Here is a 17393-nt window from a genome sequence, read left to right as displayed (position 1 = left end):
TTGGAATACAAATAGCTTCTATTCAAGCTTTTGGAACTTCTTGGAGGTAATCTTCTGGATCCAAATGCAGTAATTTTCAGTTTTTCTAAGGAACTGCAAATTTTGTATCCCGCCCCTCCACATCAGTATCAGTTTTGGGATTTGTTGTTGGTTATAGAGGCATTAAAATCTTCACCATTGGAGCCTCTGGATCAGATTGGTAATAAAACATTGAGTTTGAAAACTTTCTTAGTTGCTAGAATATGGAGAAGATGGCTGCTGCTACTTATAAAGCATATTTTTTGCATGATCTTTGAGGATCGGGTGGTCTGGAGTTTGCTTTATTTTTTCTGTCCACAGGTTAATTCACCTTTTTATCGGGACAAGGATGTACTCCTTCTGTGTTTTTTTTCCTGCTATGGTGTCTAGAGAGGAAGAGCAGCTGCACAAGTATGTTGCTAGGAGTGCTCTCCTGATATACCTTGAAAGAGTAGCACCCTTTAGACAGCGAGTCATTGTTTGTTCATTTTGAGCCTGCCCAAAAGGTTTGTAAACTGGCTGTGGCTTTCTTAAGTTGCTGAGTTAGGTCTCTTATTGCAATGACATTACATCGGGAGTTTCTCGTCTCCGGGTGGTACCTAGCGCAGGTTGACTTGTGGTAGGTTTACCTCGATGGCTGAGAACCTCTATTAGAGAGATTAGTAGGGCGGCAACTTGGGCTTCCCCAACTTCTTTCATTAATCACTACAGGACTGTTCAAGACATTGAGTTGGAGGATGATTTTGGTTCAAAGTTCTTAGAAGGTCTCTATTACTTCGTAGAGGCTATTGAGGCAAAATCATGTGTATATCTGATTAAATGTTGTTTGATTACGCATGCACAATACAGTGGTCCTGTTTTTTGCCTTTGCAGATCTCAAAGCTAGGAAGGAAAGTGAGGGGGGGGTGATTAATTCTTCCATTACTGTTCATAATAACATTACTCTGAGTCCTTACCCTCACTTTCCTTACCTACATCTCTCCCTCCCATTCTCCAGACCAGCTGTTACATTACTGAGGCTTGATACGGATAAGAGGCGGCATTTTATTTTGTATTTGGCTTGGCAATAGGCTGTCTGCGGAGGCAGGACAGCGTCATATAGTAAGTAAGGAAAGCACAGGGAAGGACTCTGAGTAATGAGAGTACCAAAAGTAATGGTAGTAGTAAATAATATGCCACACTATACTCTACCCGTAGACACAATCTAGCAGACCTTTCGTGAAAGATCGTGTAAGCAGCAGGTGAAAACTTGTTCTCCCTCGCAGTCAGTGCTCATACTTGTGCCATGCAGACATCCCCTAGTGTCTTGTGCTGCCAGTTTATGATAGTTTTTAACTCCCTTTCATCCAATAAATACATACAGAGGGTTTGATAGGACAGAAACTAAGTCCACATGAAAGGATTAGCAGACCACTCGAAGGTTACATGCTCAAAAGCGGGGTATATAAAAAGTAACTAATCCTAACCAATTCTTTAAACCCTGGCTGACACCTTGGTTTCAAAGCAAAATGCTCCCATACAGCTCCAGTTTAAAACATTTCACCTAAATCCTGCTCTTAAAGATATCTGGATTTTTAAAGCTTAAACAATTCTACAAAAGCTGCAAAAATGTAATTGCACTGCACTTGCCCTCTCGAGATACAGGGTTAATGAAGGAAAGCATGTGAAAACTCAGAAGATGGAAGAAAGAAGAGCAGGAGAATCAAGTCTTTCCTTTTGTTGTTAACAACTGTCTATAAAAGCTGTAATCATGTAGCCTCTAGGACCCTGGAGCTGTGCAGGTCTTCCACTTTCTATGAAAGCTGTAGTAATGTAACCTCTAGGACCAGGAGTTGTGGAGCGGTATTGGTCTTCACATTTACATGATTATTAATCATATGCAGTGGAAGTGGATTTTCTTATTCTGGGTTTGCATTATATCATAACAGGGCCATGCCAGGAAACGTTGTGGCAAGCTCAATGCTTGATGTCTTCCACTGCACCTCGCCGGAAGCAAGGAGATGGCCAATGTTTGACAAGTTTGAACTTGGGTGTGTGGAGGGGATGGGGGGGGGGGGGGAGTTTGTTGTTCTAATATGATTATGCTAATCTAATCTAGGTATTTACACACTGACCTAGGGATTGAGTGCTATCAAAGAGGCCCCAGGACCCCTACTGTTCCCCTCTTGATCTGCTAGTATAAAAGCAGTAGAGTAAGAATTAGCAAGAGAACAGCAATATTGCCAATACCTGTTGAGCAAACAAATGTATTAAACAATCTGTGAAACAGCAAACTAAGTCTTAAATATACTATTTGATCTCAGTCCTAAGTTGTTCGGTCTATAAAAGTAGTACAAGCATTATCTTGACAGTTCTGTGTTAGATTAACACATTGGTAGACATTTTTGTGTATATTCTAGTGTGAGGTTTAGAAGCCTGTAATGCAGGACGCCATGAGCAGGCCATAGGGATTTGAACAGAGCTTTGGGTGAAGTGAGAGCTCTCTTTCTCATTTCAGAATCCCTGGCATTAAGCAGTTGAACACCTGAAATGGACCACCATGATACTACATTTAGCCCAAATCAGTCAGTAAACCATAAGAGGAAACACACACATTTGTCTTGCATAAATGAGCAGCTATGACCACTTAATAATAGGTGAACATATTCCTGAGAGTTTGTAATGTAAGGCCTCTATGAAGTTTACTTAACCCCCATCATCTGCAAAGCTCGTCTGATTGATAGCCTCGTCAACATGTAACTTATAGTGACAGATATTTAATGCAGATTATGAATAGGAGGATTACTAGGAGCTCTTGCACAGCTGCCTAATAATAAGACTTGCTCTATTCTAAGTCAACAACTAAGCTTTGTTCACTGGATTTCCCAAATGGAGTACGTGAGAACATGCAGTTATCAACTGCGCTTCAACAAAAGAAGTGCATAGGCATGACCGATGTTCATTCGTTCCAGTACTGCTGGCGGCGGAAAGCAGTTTATATTTTCACTGCCTCTCAGTTCCCAAAGACTGCTGGCAACTTCAGAGTATCGGAACAAATTCTTTGCCCTATAGATCAAAATACTAGCCCTCCAACTAATTTACTCTGGTGCCAGTAATGCAACGCACATTTATTTTAGTTGACGCAAACCTAGGAATAGCTAGATTACATTGATTCAGGTAGGTTTATAATCCATGAAAACATTACATATAAAGCTTGTAGGAAAATAGTAGCACATCTACAGACAGGATCTGCATGTAAGCTTGATGATAGTGAAACAATGCGACTCAAAGGGTCCATCAAAAAAGTAGTGGCTGTGACATAAGCTACAAAAGCAGTTGTTCACACAGTGTATGACTCTTGGGAGAGTCAATGCGCAGGAAGACTTCCCAGTAACTCACATGGTCATAGTACAAAGAATACTTTACAATCTGCCTTGAGAGGATTTCACTTTAAAAGACTCGGGTAATATACACAAGTCTGTGTTGTAACAACTACTTCCCAGTGCCTTTAGAAGTACATATTCAACTACATCAGAAGATGCTGTTTAGCCATAGAATTGCTAACTGTGCAGCAGGGTGAAGCGGCCAGTAACAAAATGAATCCTGCAATGTAGCCTTAACACAACATCATCAATACAAACGCTGCCAAAAAATAAATAATGCCTGGTATAACAAAGAATTATCCTCAAATGTACTGCAAATTAATCAACAATTAGTTATCAAAGAAACTGTAGTGTGACTACTGTACTAGTCTACGCTGATCAACAGTACCATCGAAAACGGGCATGACAAGCGAGGAGGGAGCACACGCAGCAGAGAGCACAACCAAATGTGATGTCCTATGCTAGACAATGGCTGTGCCCAAAAGCAATATTATTTGTATATAAACGTAATAACTATTTAAAAATCAATAAAACCAAAGCTTTTTCTGGTGGGCCTCATCAGGGGCGCAATATCACTCACTTGACACAAGTGGAACCAGACCAATCACAAAATTGGATTTTAGTCATGGGACAAAAGCAGCACCTACATATCAAATGCCTAACAGTGGTCAGCTAGCGAGCAAACACAGAGCTGCAAAACGATACAGCCCCAAAGCGTCATGGAGTACGAGTCTTGGCTACTCCAGATTATCAAGGCTTGAGTTGGAGCAAAGCTTGAAGAAAAAGCACTGTTTTTTCTTAAGTGTCAACAAATTGTTAAAGACAATCCGTTGAGTCCAAAGCCTTAACCAGAAGATAATGATCAGGCTGCATTACTGTACATGGATTTGCTTGGGCACATTAGTTTCAAGTCGGTACCTTGCAGCTCAATACATGTTCTGCTAAAAAATATACTCATTCTGACAAAAAAACAACCTGTTCAGTAGGAAAAGTACCATATTATGCACTACGATTGTTTTGATTGGCCTAGGTCAAACAGTGTTGAGCACCTCTTCTGAAACATGAAACACGATAGAAGCCATAAAATGGCTCTTTGTTTGGGCAAAAACAGAAGCAAAAAACCAACAAGTTAACGAACAGTCCACCTTGAGTTACAAAAAGTACATTTTTCTGTTTACAAAAATACTAATCGGTGGCCTAAATTCTTCCAAACCTCAGTAGTCTGACATCGGATTATCAGGGCAGGCAAGTCAGTATTCCTTGCACTCCAGTAGTGCTGGACATGCTCACGTCAGATATTCCTTACTTCTGAAGTGAAGTACATAGTACCCATAGTTGACACTGATTAGATCATGTTTTTCTTGCTCAGTTCAAAGTGCAAATGGACATTCTGCACCACCTCGGTCTCATGTCTGCTCTGCTGCTCCCACAGGGGCAGCTATGGCTACCTCTTCCTTTGGAGGCGGTTCTATATAAATTGGTGTCACAGAGGAAGGTTTCTTCACCCTGAAAGACAAAACATACCAGTCAGTCCCATATTCATCAACACCATCATTTAACACACCAGCGACACAAGCATGTGTATGTAGGGATTATATGTTTTTCGGCTCTGCAAATACTGAAACTTAAGAGAATGTTTACCTACCAAATACAACTATCAGAGCATGAGTCCAGACCAGCAGAATCTACAGATTGAACCTTTATCAAAATGAACTTGATTGCATAAACTGTTTGGCAATATTCAGTGCCAGCTGTGCAATTAAGATGCAGCGAATGTTTGTTACAAAATACATGGGATTAGCCCAGGTTTCAAATAGTGGTAATGCGTTGATCGCTTTGAAGATCCTTGTAAGATACTGGACTTCTGTTGCAGTAGCCCCCCCAACACTCTGTGCTCCTTTTTCAGCTGCTGGATGCTGATTTTCGACTTGGACAGTGTACTGAGTGAGGCTTGCTAACCAGCTCTCAGTGAAAGTGCTCCTTCCTTAAAACAAAGTGATGTCTGATTGTTTTACAATTGGCCACAGACTTTAGTACCCCTGTAAGTCCCTAGTAAATGGAATTACTGATACCTAGGGCATGAGTACTAAAGGGGGTCCTTAAGGGCTGCAGTATATCTTATGCCACCTGAGAGGACCCACATACACATTCCAGAGACTGCCATTACAGGCTGCGTGACCATGGGTGAAAGCCTGACATGGCACACTCCAGTGTGCTATGCTAAGGACACTGCATGGGCTATATGTAAGCCACTTCCACAGCAGGCATTAACGCCCTAAGGTAGGGTGCATCATAGCATACATCTGCATGAGCAGATATGCCCCTGCAATGTCTAGTGCCAATGCAGGATATTACAAGGGAGCAGGGAAGCCATCTTAATGTATGTACTGGGCACTGGTCAAAGTGAGTTTCCCCTGGGAATGTCCACAGATACAAACATATTGGACACAAACACTAGACGACATTGACCGCCATCTAGATACTCACCTTCCCCGATTTCCCTCGTATACTTTATAAGGTCTACCTAACTCTCTCACTTATCCCCTAAAATCATTACGAGGACAGCAAATTGGAATTGCTCTGGGTGCAGCTTTACAAACTATACTTACACATTGGGGAACGACACACACCTACTCATCTGGGTTGGCTCCACCACCTGTGGTATGTCCTCGGGATGGAAAACATACTTTCCACTACAAACAACGGGCATCATATGGGGTCCTCTGGAAGTCATACCCATCTCTTCTATCCCAAGAATTTCGAGAACTGACTTGTCCTAAATACCTCTGAACACTGTGGCTCGCTGAACTAACTGCCACATCCGTCTCAGGGATAGATTCATAAATTAACATAGAACTGTGAAGAATATAGTTACATAGTCAGCCGAGTGCTTGGGAGTGGGTGGGGAGGTGTTTTCATTATTCTGTTATTATTTACAGTAGCTGTAGTTTGATGAAACTCTATATAATAAAAAGGCATCTATCCTAAAAGTTGGCACAAATAAATAAAAAGATTTAAACTACAAAATGAGTTTTCCAGCGACATAATAGGTTTAATGAAACCTACGGTGCTTGGTATCAAACACCTGCATTAATAAATCCAAACTGATTGGCTACTATCCTTCACCCTCCTTAATTCTCCTAAATTGAGTATTTAGGGACCCCTCCCCCACCCCCAAGAAAAAAGATTCAACTACTGGGAACAGAGAAAGAAAGAAGTAGGACCAAAGTGAGTGCATACTGAAGACCTGCACCAAAGATTGGCACAAAACCCTGCCAGGCTGCTTGCACTTCGACCATCACTGGGCTGCTTTCGCCAAAGGCTGGACACCCTCCCAAAAACCGTGGGAGGACTGCCCAGCACCTCAACACCTGGAAAAGATCTCCTTTGGAGTAGAGGAGCTACTCCCCAACATCTGTAGCGCCATAAAGTATCTGCTGGTCCACCGCGTTGCCAGCCATCGGGCTCTCCAGAGCAGCCTTACAGAGTTTAGAGACGCCAGGACTTCGAGGAGCCGCCCAGCACCAATACCGTGGGTACCAAAGCAGGTGCAGCAACCAAGGCTTGTGTTCCAGTCCGGATTCCAAGAGCATCAGCAAGACCTTTCGTCGAGAGATTGTAACCCTGCTGCCCTGTTTTGCCTCTCCACCAAGAGACAGATTGAGTCTCTGATAGACCACAACTAAACTCCTTAAAGCACCCCTGCACCTACGCCCCATAGCCCGAGTCCGAGGGAGGCGACACTGCAAACATTGTTCCGAGACCCACTGGAGTCAAGCTCAACCTTGGGCTTGGCCCGACTGGTCCCCCAGTAACTGCCTGCAGCCTGTTTCTGAAGGAACTGAGAACCATGAGACTCTTTAGTGACCCGACCCTGTCGGGCAAAGCCCCACTGAACACGAGCCCCCAGCCAGAGTTCAAGTACACTAATAGTGTCCCTGCGTTACCAAGACCCTCAAGACTTGAGCCCTCCCTGTGAGAAAGTGGCTCTTTTGACATAGTTAGCCCCCAACTTTTTGTCTTGAAAATGTGGTTTCGATTGTAGTGCACAAGATCCCTGCCAACCAAGCTCCCGGTGCCAGTGCTTCTTCCCTAAAACTGTACCACGACTGGTAACTTCAGCTCCACTGTAAGTCCCTAGTAAATGCCACACCTGGTACCTAGGGCATGGGAACTGAAGAGGGTCCCCTAGGCACCCTTCACCAAGGCCATGCCACTGCAACTTGCATGCCTTTGGGCAGTGAAAAACAGCAGTCGACATGGCACACTGCCAGTGTGCGATGCCATCCAGCACTGCCGAAGTCATATGTACGTCACCCTTCTAGCAGGCCTTACAAGCCCTAAAGAAGGGTGCACTAACAGGTGTGGGCATATCTGCACAAGCATATATGCCCCTACAATTTGTAAGTCTATTCTTAGCCATTGTAAGTGTCAGGGAAGCCATAGAGAGTACATGGGCTGTAATCTCCGTAACTCTAGTTCCCCAGTACCACAATGGCTTTTCTAAACCCAGGAGTGTTTGGTACCAGACAACTCCTCTTAATAAACCCACCCTGATGCCAGTGTTGGATTTATTAAACCATGTACTCAGAGAGCATCTTGGAGGTGCCCCAGTAAACATACCAACCCTGGTGTGGTCTGACTAGCTTTAGGCAGCCTGCTACCACCAGACATGTTTCTGGACACCTGTGCCTCTGCTCTGTGGCCAGAAACAAGCACATCCTGGGCGGAGGGGCCTCACCTCTTCCCCACACGATGGACACAGTGCTTGAGAAGGAATCTTCAGAGGGCTACCCTCTTTGTAATGCGATCCCAGTCTCTGCTGCTAGCAGCAGATGGCAGCCCCCACTTTTGGGCGAGAGAACCAGCAGTAAAACTTATTAAGAACAGGAGGTGTGCCCCACTCGCCAACCACACCCCTCAGGTGCTGGAGACAAAGTAAAGCAAGCACATTTTCAGTGCCCTCCATTTTGAAGATGGTGGGACTTATCCAACCAGGGCTAGGGGTTTGCCCCCCTCCCACAGGAGGGTGGCATAATAATAGGTGTAGACATCACAGGTAAAGAACCCATTGGTCCCTACATGTTACTTCCCTGCAACGCCTCTAAATCTAGAATTTAGGTGACTCTCCCAGACCCTGTGGGCAGATTTCAACGACCTATGAAGAAGAGCTGTACAGTAGCGAAGACTGAAGACACCAACTGACTTGGCCCCAGCCCTACCGGCATATCTGTAGCCCTCATAGACCCTGCTGAAGAGTGACTCGCTCTGCAGACCAGCAACCTCCAGAACCCTGGTGGGACTACCTGCCTTTAAAAAGAGACTCCTAATCTCTTGTGGAAAGCAGACCTGTACAAAAGAAACCAACTGCCCTGAGGAACTATGAAACCGCATCCAGACCCACCTCTGCACCTGACGCCCAGGACCGAGTCCAAGAGGCCCACTGGTCCTACAAAGGTTCCCCAGCGCTTTGGAGTTAAGAGTCCACCATGGGCTGACCTCTGCCAGACTCCTCCTCGACTCCTGCAGTCTCAACTTGAAGACTCCCTATGACCGCGACCTGCTCTGTAAACTGTTTCCAGACGCCAAAGGACCCCCTGCACCCGATGCCCCTGGGGAGCTTGACCAATGGTGCACCTACGTCACCTAGCAACTCTACTTACCTGGGTAGCCGAGGGTGTTTTTCGTCCAGCCTTTTGGCCTGAGTCTGCAGCCTTTCTTCGAAACCGATCTCCTCCAATGAATAGCATTGGGCGCCTGACGTGGAGTTGGCACTCTGCACCTGACCACCCCTGTGCCAGCATTGGTCGTTCAACCTTGACTGACCTCTACACCCAGCCACCCCAGTGCTGCTGGTGGTGCACCTTTGGCCCAAACTTGAACCTTGCCCGGTGCTGACCTTAAGCTCTGAAGACTGGATTTGTAAGTTGTGTACTTACCTGTGTAACTGCGTTCTTGCTCCCATAGGTTAACATTGCAAAGACTGACAATTACACGGTGTCCACTTTTTAAAGTCTAAAGTATTTTTCCTGAAAAACGTACTTACCTTTTTGCGAACATCTTGGTCTTAAAATAAATCTTCAAAGAAGCTTATTTTTCTAAAATTGGTGTGGATCTCTTTTTTGATTGGTGTGGCATTTATTATTCAATGTGTGTGTAACAATTGTCTAGCGCTCCTCTGTGTTAGGTCTAAGGCTGCTCGCCCACACTACCACAAACAAGAGAACTTTGGCTTTACATTGAGCCCTGTACACTTCTGGGGGAATCTCTGGACTCTGTGCACTGTATACCCACCTAGTGGGGTGGGGCGTGGCTTGATGCCGATGGAGTAGGGATCTCTGATCCGCGTTCCTGTTGGCGAACCCCGATCCAGCGACATCCTGAGTTAATCGGTGGGCCCTGGGGGACACTGCAGGTGAATACAACCCTAAGAAGAGGAAGGGGATTTGGTGGGATGTTATTGGGGGGCCACTGGAAGAGCCATAGCTGCTCTCCGACACTGAATCAAATGACTGCACAGAGAGGCTAGATGGCGCCCATGGCCGCTAGCTAAAATGCACCAGGAGCAACTGTAGCTTCGAGCTCTCTGGGGGAGTGGGCTGGCTGGGAGTCTGACGTGTCAGGACATCAGCGGAGTGAGGGGTGTGAGCGGCACAAGCAGGAGGATGAAGCTGTAACGTAGATGAAGGCCAGAACTCAATTAGCCAGATCGAGGGGGGGCAGTGGCTTTCGCTTGAGCCGTGGATGGTGAGCTCCAGAGGAGCGGGAAGGGTCCGGAGTGACTGTTGGGCCCCACTGGGATGAAGATGGCAAAACGTAGCCCGCCAAAAGGTTTTAAATGAGCTGAGGTGCGATGGGGTTGCGGTTGGAGGGAGCATCGGGAGACGAGTCACTGACGGCGTTAACCACCTGAGGGGGTCGGTATCGAGGATACAGGACGAACACCTGCCGTGGCTTGGAGGTGAGGCCAGACAAGGAGAGCGTGGGGGGTCTCTAGAGACAGGAGGTCCCCTCCCCCAGGCACGCCAGCGATGATTAGAAGTGAAAGGCACTGACCCGCTGCTTGTGATGTGGATCCTCGGGGGAAGCACTCGCATCAGGGGAGCCCAGCTTGCCGCACAGAGGTGAGCTTCCCAGAGGGAGTGGTAAATGGGGACTCCTGAGAAGAGTCGACTGGCAGGGAGAGGAGGCCCCACCGAGCCCTGGCTCTCAAGCTGGCCCCCTTCGAAGTGACTTTTACCTCCTGGCTGGGAGAACTGCACGGAGCGGCCGGCGGAGAGGAGCCTGCCTGCTCCGACCAAGTTGGTAGTACCCAGAAAGATTCACCCCACTAGGGAACTCACTGAGCTACGGCTGGCGGACGCCGAGGCTACAATAAAGGCTAACACCCCGAAAGCGTCACTGCTTGGCGTTGGGACCTGGTGGAGAAATAAGGACACAGTAACTAGCGGGGAAGTCACAGTGGACACTGGGAGAGGCAACTACGTACAAGGTGAGCACCAAAATGGGGAAAGTTACATTAAAAAAAAAAAAAAAAAAAAAGAGAGATCCGGAGTCTCAGGGCCTGGTGGTCGACAACCAGGGAGGCCCAGAGAGCAGAGATGATGGCCACATAGCTCAAAGAGAGCCCCCCCCGCTGGGTGAACACTCCATGACATACTCAAAGCCATCGAGACTTTAAGGGTGGCTGTGGAATCGATAAATAGACACCCTCAGAGACGATTTAGGGCTACTGAGAGCAGACCACAGGCAGCTGGCAGAATGAGGCGCCATCAATGAGAGCGGCATTATTGAAATGAGGCCAAAACTGTCCACTGCACCAGACAAGTTGGCAGAGATGGAAACGCGGGTGCACAACATGGAGCTCAGAACGGAGGACGCTGAAACAAGTTTGCATCGTAATAATCTGAGGGTCATAGGCCTCCTGAAAAAGTCAAAGAGGCCAACATGAGCGGGTATCTAGAGAAGTGGATCGGTGCGAATGTGTCCGAGGAGGGCCTCTCCCCTTACATCGATCTGGAAAGGGCCCATAGGGTGCCAGCGAGGCCTCCCAAAGGGGGGGATCCCATGTCCAGCGGCGGCGCAACTACTGTTTTACAGAGACCATGTACTTAGTCAGGCCTGACATAAGGGTCAACTAGTGGTGGACAACAGCACAGTCCGAATTTCTTACGAGAAGTTAAAAAGCAAAGAGCATCCATCATGGCGGGAAAAAGGAAATATCATCAGCTAGGAATATAGTATTCAATAGTGTTCCCAGCCAAACAGAGTGGCAACAACAACTGGGACATGGTTCTTCAATACGCCACAGGAGGCGTGGGATTGGATCGATCAGCAGGCACCCAACAGGCAAGACAGGACCAGGCAGAACAGCGGGGAGAGGAAAATAGACAGTCAGAGAAAGGGGAGGAAAGTCTCTGGCTGCCCCCTCTAAAGCGGAGAAAAAGCGAGAAAGGGAAAGGGCAGTGGCGGTGATAGCTTCTCTCAGTGCGCTAGCGACTGGAGAAAGATCATTGCTGGCGAGGGAGGAATCCAGGGACTCAGACCACAGCTCCAGCACGGTGGGAATATGTAGCCAGGAGATACTGGTGGTGACCCCCAGATTGGCAGATGAAATTATATGATTAGCAGACATGCAGGTATAGAAGGAGGGGGAATAGGGGGTCCAATGGCGAAACTACACTACACAGGCCCAGTGACCCCTCAAATTGCACAAATAAATAGTACGCTGGATTTGGAGGGGGTCGGGGGTGAGAGTCCAGCGGGATCGTGAGGATGTTGCTCGCCCTCAGATTGCGTGTCTTGTACAGTCACTCTAGTCTTTACTTCTTGTAACTAATTGCATAATTATGGAAAGTTTGGATGGGGGAGAGCGACTCACTTGTCCTGGGGTGCGGGAGTTATGGGGGTTATAAAGTTCTTAGTTGGAGACGTTAGGAGGAGCTGCACTGTTTTTTGTTTCGGCATTTGCTTGCAGGGAGGGGCTCATGTAGGGAGTGAATTGCACAAATAGGTAGTGGCATGACATACAATTTTACGTCCTGGAATGTCAGGGGCATGCACACTATGAGGAAGAGACATCAAATATTCTCCTATCTGAACAGGAGGGCGTCCATATTGCACTGTTACAAGAAACTCAGATCCTGGCCTCGCAGGGGTATGCGTTACATCGTAGATGGTGGGACAGACTACTACTGAGACTACACCTCATTTTCAGCATTCGCCAGAGGGGTTCTAATCTGGATGAGAGCAGGAGTCCCCTTCCAGTAAGAGGGAGAAAGGGCTGATCAGGAGGACCAGTACCGAATAGTCACAGGCAAACTAGACGGCCAAGAAGTAACAATAGTTAATTTATATGGACCTAAAACAGACCATTATCTTTTTCCTGGATAAGATGTCTGGCATTTTAGTTCCGTTCACGATGCACTCCATTATCCTGTGGGGAGATTTTAACTGTGTAGCGCTCGACTGCTCCCATCCCCCACTTAGTGACGCCCCAGTCAATAGGGCAGCGAGGGTCTTCACAGAGTGGCAGATCTGGAAAGAGCTGATAGACAAATGGAGACATACGTATCTGATGTTTAGGGAATATTCTCACTTCTGACACGTATAGGAGAGCACATTCAGGAGGACACCTTCCTGTGTTCTCCTGACACACATGCCCGAACACCGGGGGTGGAATACTTAACCCACACAATTGCTGATCACAATCCAGTCCTGATACGAATAAAATGGGGGTCGAGTCACCAGCCCATCCCCACCTGGAGACTAAAACCAGAGGCGATGGAGGACCAGGTCTTCCTCGAGGACACTAGAGGTCACATAACACTTCTTTTTTTAAAACGACGACACAACAGAATCCAGACTGATAGAATGGGACAGTAATTTATGGCCGATGCATGGCAACGTCCATTGGGGTGTGCTGAACGTTCGCAGGAGACGTGGAAAGTGCAGCCCGAGAGCTATGGGAAACGAAGAAACAGAGGCCAGGACGCCCAGCGATCCGACATGAGCGACAAAGTTGCCACCAAGGAGGAACGACTGAGGTGTTTCGATTATAAAACACACCCGTGAGGAAAGGGATAACGCAGGTAGCCTGTTGGCCTGGCTGGCTAGTCAGACTCACAGAGGAAATACTATAGTGGAAATAGCAGATCAGACAGGACATACCCTATATAGACAGGCAGAGATAAGAACAATTGTTACTTACCAGTAAACGGTGGTTCTCCAGTATTGGTATCTTTCATAGATTCACATTCTTGAATATACCCAGTTGTCGAAGTGGGAGCACCACGGTAAATAAAATAGCAATAAACCAATAATATATGTATATAAAAACATAATTACATACATTCCAAAACCATAAATGCTTATAAGTACTAAGGTTAGCATTAACACATAGGAATACATAGAAGACAAGAAAACCTTTACAGCATATCCATGTCATTATGTTAGTCCAAACTACAGCCAATCAGGCGCCAGCACCCCTCTAGAAGCTTCTCCGCAGAGGCTCAGGCCCTCAGATTTTCGTAGCACAAGAGCGTCATAGATTCACATGCGACCCACCCACCTCTGAGGGGAGGTGGGTGGGTCGCATGTGAATCTATGAAAGACACCGATACTGGAGAACCACAGTTTACAGGTAAGTAACAATTGTTCTTCTCCAGTATTGGGGTGTCTTTCATAGATTCACATGTTTGAATAGATTAGTGAGCAGTAATAGCTGGCCGCAAGACAAAATAGCAGTGCATTAGCATGAAAATGCAATGAAATGACATAAGCTGCCAGAACGATAATAGTAAAAAGATTGTACAGGCGGAGGGAAGGAAAGAGGCTTACCTTATTTAAAAAGATTGCGAAGCACAGCTTGGCCCACTGCTGAATCAGCTTCGTTGATCGTCTCAAGGCAGTAGTGCTTCGTGAAAGTGTGCCTGCTGGACCACGTGGCTGCTCGACATATTTGATGAATCGGCACACCAGCAAACAGGGCAGTAGAGGCTAACATCGCCCTGGTGGAATTAGCCCTCACGGTAGACTGAAGAGGCTTGCCAGCCTTCTGATGGCAGAAGAAAATAGTGGAGGAAGTCCAACGTGCAATAGTTGGCTTGGTAACCGCACGCCCCTTGCGCATGCGTCCATAAGCAACAAACAGTTGATCAGACCTACGAAAGGGCGCTGTCCTGTCGATGTAGAATTTAAGGTATCTTTTAAGAATGCAAACGCTGCTCTGCTGGAGATTGGGGATTAGCAAAGAAAGTCTTTAAGAACACTGGTTCATTGAGGTGAAAAACAGTTGGCACCTTAGGCATGAATGCTGGGTTGGTGAGAAGTACAACACAGTCCGATTTGAATTGAAGGAAAGGAGGCTGAATGGTAAAGGCGTGGATATTACTCACGCAACGTGAGGAGGTCAAAGCAAGAAGAAGGGCCACCTTCCAGGTCAAAAATTTCAAATCCGCTTTGTGCATTGGCTCAAAAGGCGCCTTCATCAATTGCGCCAAAACAAAATTGAGATGCCAGGTAGGAGGAGGACGCCGGATGGGCGGGAACATCCTGAACAGCCCCTTGAAAAACTGCTGACTAACTCTGGAAGATTAGAGAGAGGAAGATCCATCCTGCCGGAAACGAGATATTACCGCTAAGAAGACCATCAAAGTGGAGTGTTAAAGTCCTGATTGAGCCACTGGAGAAAGAACGGCAGAAGCTGAGCAGGAGAGGAGTGCACGGGATGGATGTTGGCAGATGCACACCAGTGACAGAACCTTTTCCACTTTAGCTTGTAAGTCTTTACTGTGGACGGAGCTCTCGCATTGGCCAGAACCTCTCTACATGCCAGCGAAATGTGCAAGTGGGCAAATTCAAGGTGTTCAGGTTCTAGGCCGATAATTTGAGAGGAGGGGTCCGGATGACAGACCTGACCCTTGTCCATTGTGAGGAGATCCGCTCGAGGATGAAGGAGGATGGGTTTGCACTGTGAGAGAAGCAGCAGTTCCGAGAACCACACTTGTTGAGGCCATCTGGGAGCGATCAGGAGAATGTGGCACGGCTGTCTCCGCATCTTCCACAACACTTCGAGGAACCAGCAGAAAAGAGTTGGCGAATAGACTGCACCAGTCCATCAAAAGGGCATTCCTGCACGACCCTTGATGGGGAAGCCAACGTGCGTAAGACTGGCATTTCCGGTGCACAAGGCTCGCAAAAAGATCCATGTCCGGGCGACCCCACAGCCGAAAGATGAAGTCAAGAGTCGGCTGATGCAACTCCCACTCGTGGGTCGAGGACAAGGACCTGCTGAGGGAGTCCGCTAGGATGTTGGAGATGCCTGGTAGGTGAACCGCTGTCAGAGTAATTTGGCGACGGAGTGCCCAGTCCCACATGCTCTGTGCCAGCTGAGAAAGGAGCGGTGACTTGGTGCCGCCCTGCTTGTTTAAATAGTGCATACTGGTAGTATTGTCGGTTTGAATGAGCACTGATTCTTCTGGAGGAGATGGAAAGACTTGAGTGCCAAGAAAAAGGCCATTAGTTCCAGTCTGTTGGTGTGCCAGGAACGTTGAGACAGGGTCCACTTGCCCTTTATCGATAGCCCCTGAAGATGTGCGCCCCAACCTTCCAGGGAGGCATCCGTGGTAAGGACGAGCTCCGGAGCGATGGTTAGGAAAGAAGTGCAGGCAGCGATGTTTGACGGTTGAGCCCACCATTGGAGAGCTGATCTCATCCGAGCGGTCACCAGGACCAGATTGTTGAAAGAACCGGTGACCTGACAACACTGTTGTTTGAGTTCCTCCTTAATTGGGCGACTCTTGAGCCTGCAATTTGGGATCAGGGAGATGCAGGAGGACGCCATCCCAAGAAAAGACTTCAACACACGAACTGAAATGGACCCTTTTGAACGTATGAGAGTCACTAGGCATAGAATCCGCAGCTGACGCTCGTGAGACATGAATGCCTTCGCCAGTGAAGTATTCAGAGTGGCCCCTAGAAAGGTCCTGCATGGAGCTGGATCGACCTGAGACTTCTCGGTGTTGATGGAGAGACCGAGGGAGTGGAATAAAGTCTGTCAGAATCGAGTGTCCAGAGACGCCTATTGATGAGAAGGGAAAAATTTGAACTCCCTTCAAAGGTAGATATGCCACCACCGGGGCCAGGACTTTCGTGCAGACGCGAGGGGGCGGAGTGAAGGCCGAAAAGCAGAACCTTGAATTGAAAGTCTCTGCGCTCTACCCGGAAGCGCAAGTATTTCCGGTGTTTTGGAAGTATGCGCACATGGAAATAAACATCCTGGAAATCGATGGTGGTCATGAAATCGTCCTTCGAGAGAAAACGGAGAACTTCCAAGACTGTGAGCATGAGGAAGGAGTGGCACTTCAGGTGCTTGTTCAGGGCTCTTAAGTCGAGGAGCGGACGTAATTCGCCAGACTTCCTGAGGACGAGGAAAAACCGGGAATAGAATCCCATCCCCTTCTGAGACTTGGGAACCACTTCGATGGCACCTTTTTGAATCATGAGTCAAATTTGTCGAAAGAGCTCCCTGAGGTGAGCCGGAGGTGGACCAGTTGGTGGTGTGGTTGGAGGGAACTTGACAAACTCCAAAGCATAGCCTTTTGATACAATGTCCAGCACCCAACGGTTCGAGGTGATTGAAGACCAATTGGAAAGAAAAGGGAGATTCGACCTCGAACTTTGAGCGGTGAAGGCAAGTCATTGCTTCTTAGAAGCGGAGCCTCTGTAGGAAGACTTTCCTCTGTAAGACTTGGTACACTGCTGCCGATAGGACTGCTGTGACTGGGAGGAATATCTTTGATTTCCTTGGCCGTAGGAGCGGAACTGGTTGTACCCACCACGAAAAGAAGAGGGGGTGCTGCGTCCACGCGCACCACGAAAAGGCTGTTTGCGAAACTGCAAAGTGCCTAATGCACGAGCCGTTTCGGTGTCCTTTTTTATTGTTTGAAGTGAGTCGTCCACATGCTGGCCAAAAAGCGATTCGCCGTCATGTTGGGGATTTTCGCCTGAACC

The 17393-nt window shown here is 47.4% G+C and overlaps 1 protein-coding gene across 1 annotated transcript in view; it reads right to left on the bottom strand.

Moving 5' to 3' along the window:
- Nucleotides 1-2270: 2270 nt before the first annotated feature.
- POMGNT1 (protein O-linked mannose N-acetylglucosaminyltransferase 1 (beta 1,2-)) overlaps nucleotides 2271-17393 on the bottom strand; it is a 230324-nt gene continuing 215201 nt past the window's right edge. The window contains exon 21 of the mRNA XM_078671701.1: nucleotides 2271-4886. Coding sequence (XP_078527827.1) covers nucleotides 4787-4886 — 100 coding nt within the window. The 3' untranslated portion in view covers nucleotides 2271-4786. The remainder of the gene's footprint in view (nucleotides 4887-17393) is intronic.

Source organism: Lissotriton helveticus, chromosome 1_2 (genome assembly GCF_964261635.1).
Source record: "Lissotriton helveticus chromosome 1_2, aLisHel1.1, whole genome shotgun sequence".
Lineage (NCBI taxonomy): Eukaryota > Metazoa > Chordata > Amphibia > Caudata > Salamandridae > Lissotriton > Lissotriton helveticus.
The sequence above is the reverse complement of the archived record's forward strand: the minus strand, read 5'-3'. Positions and strand labels throughout refer to the sequence as shown.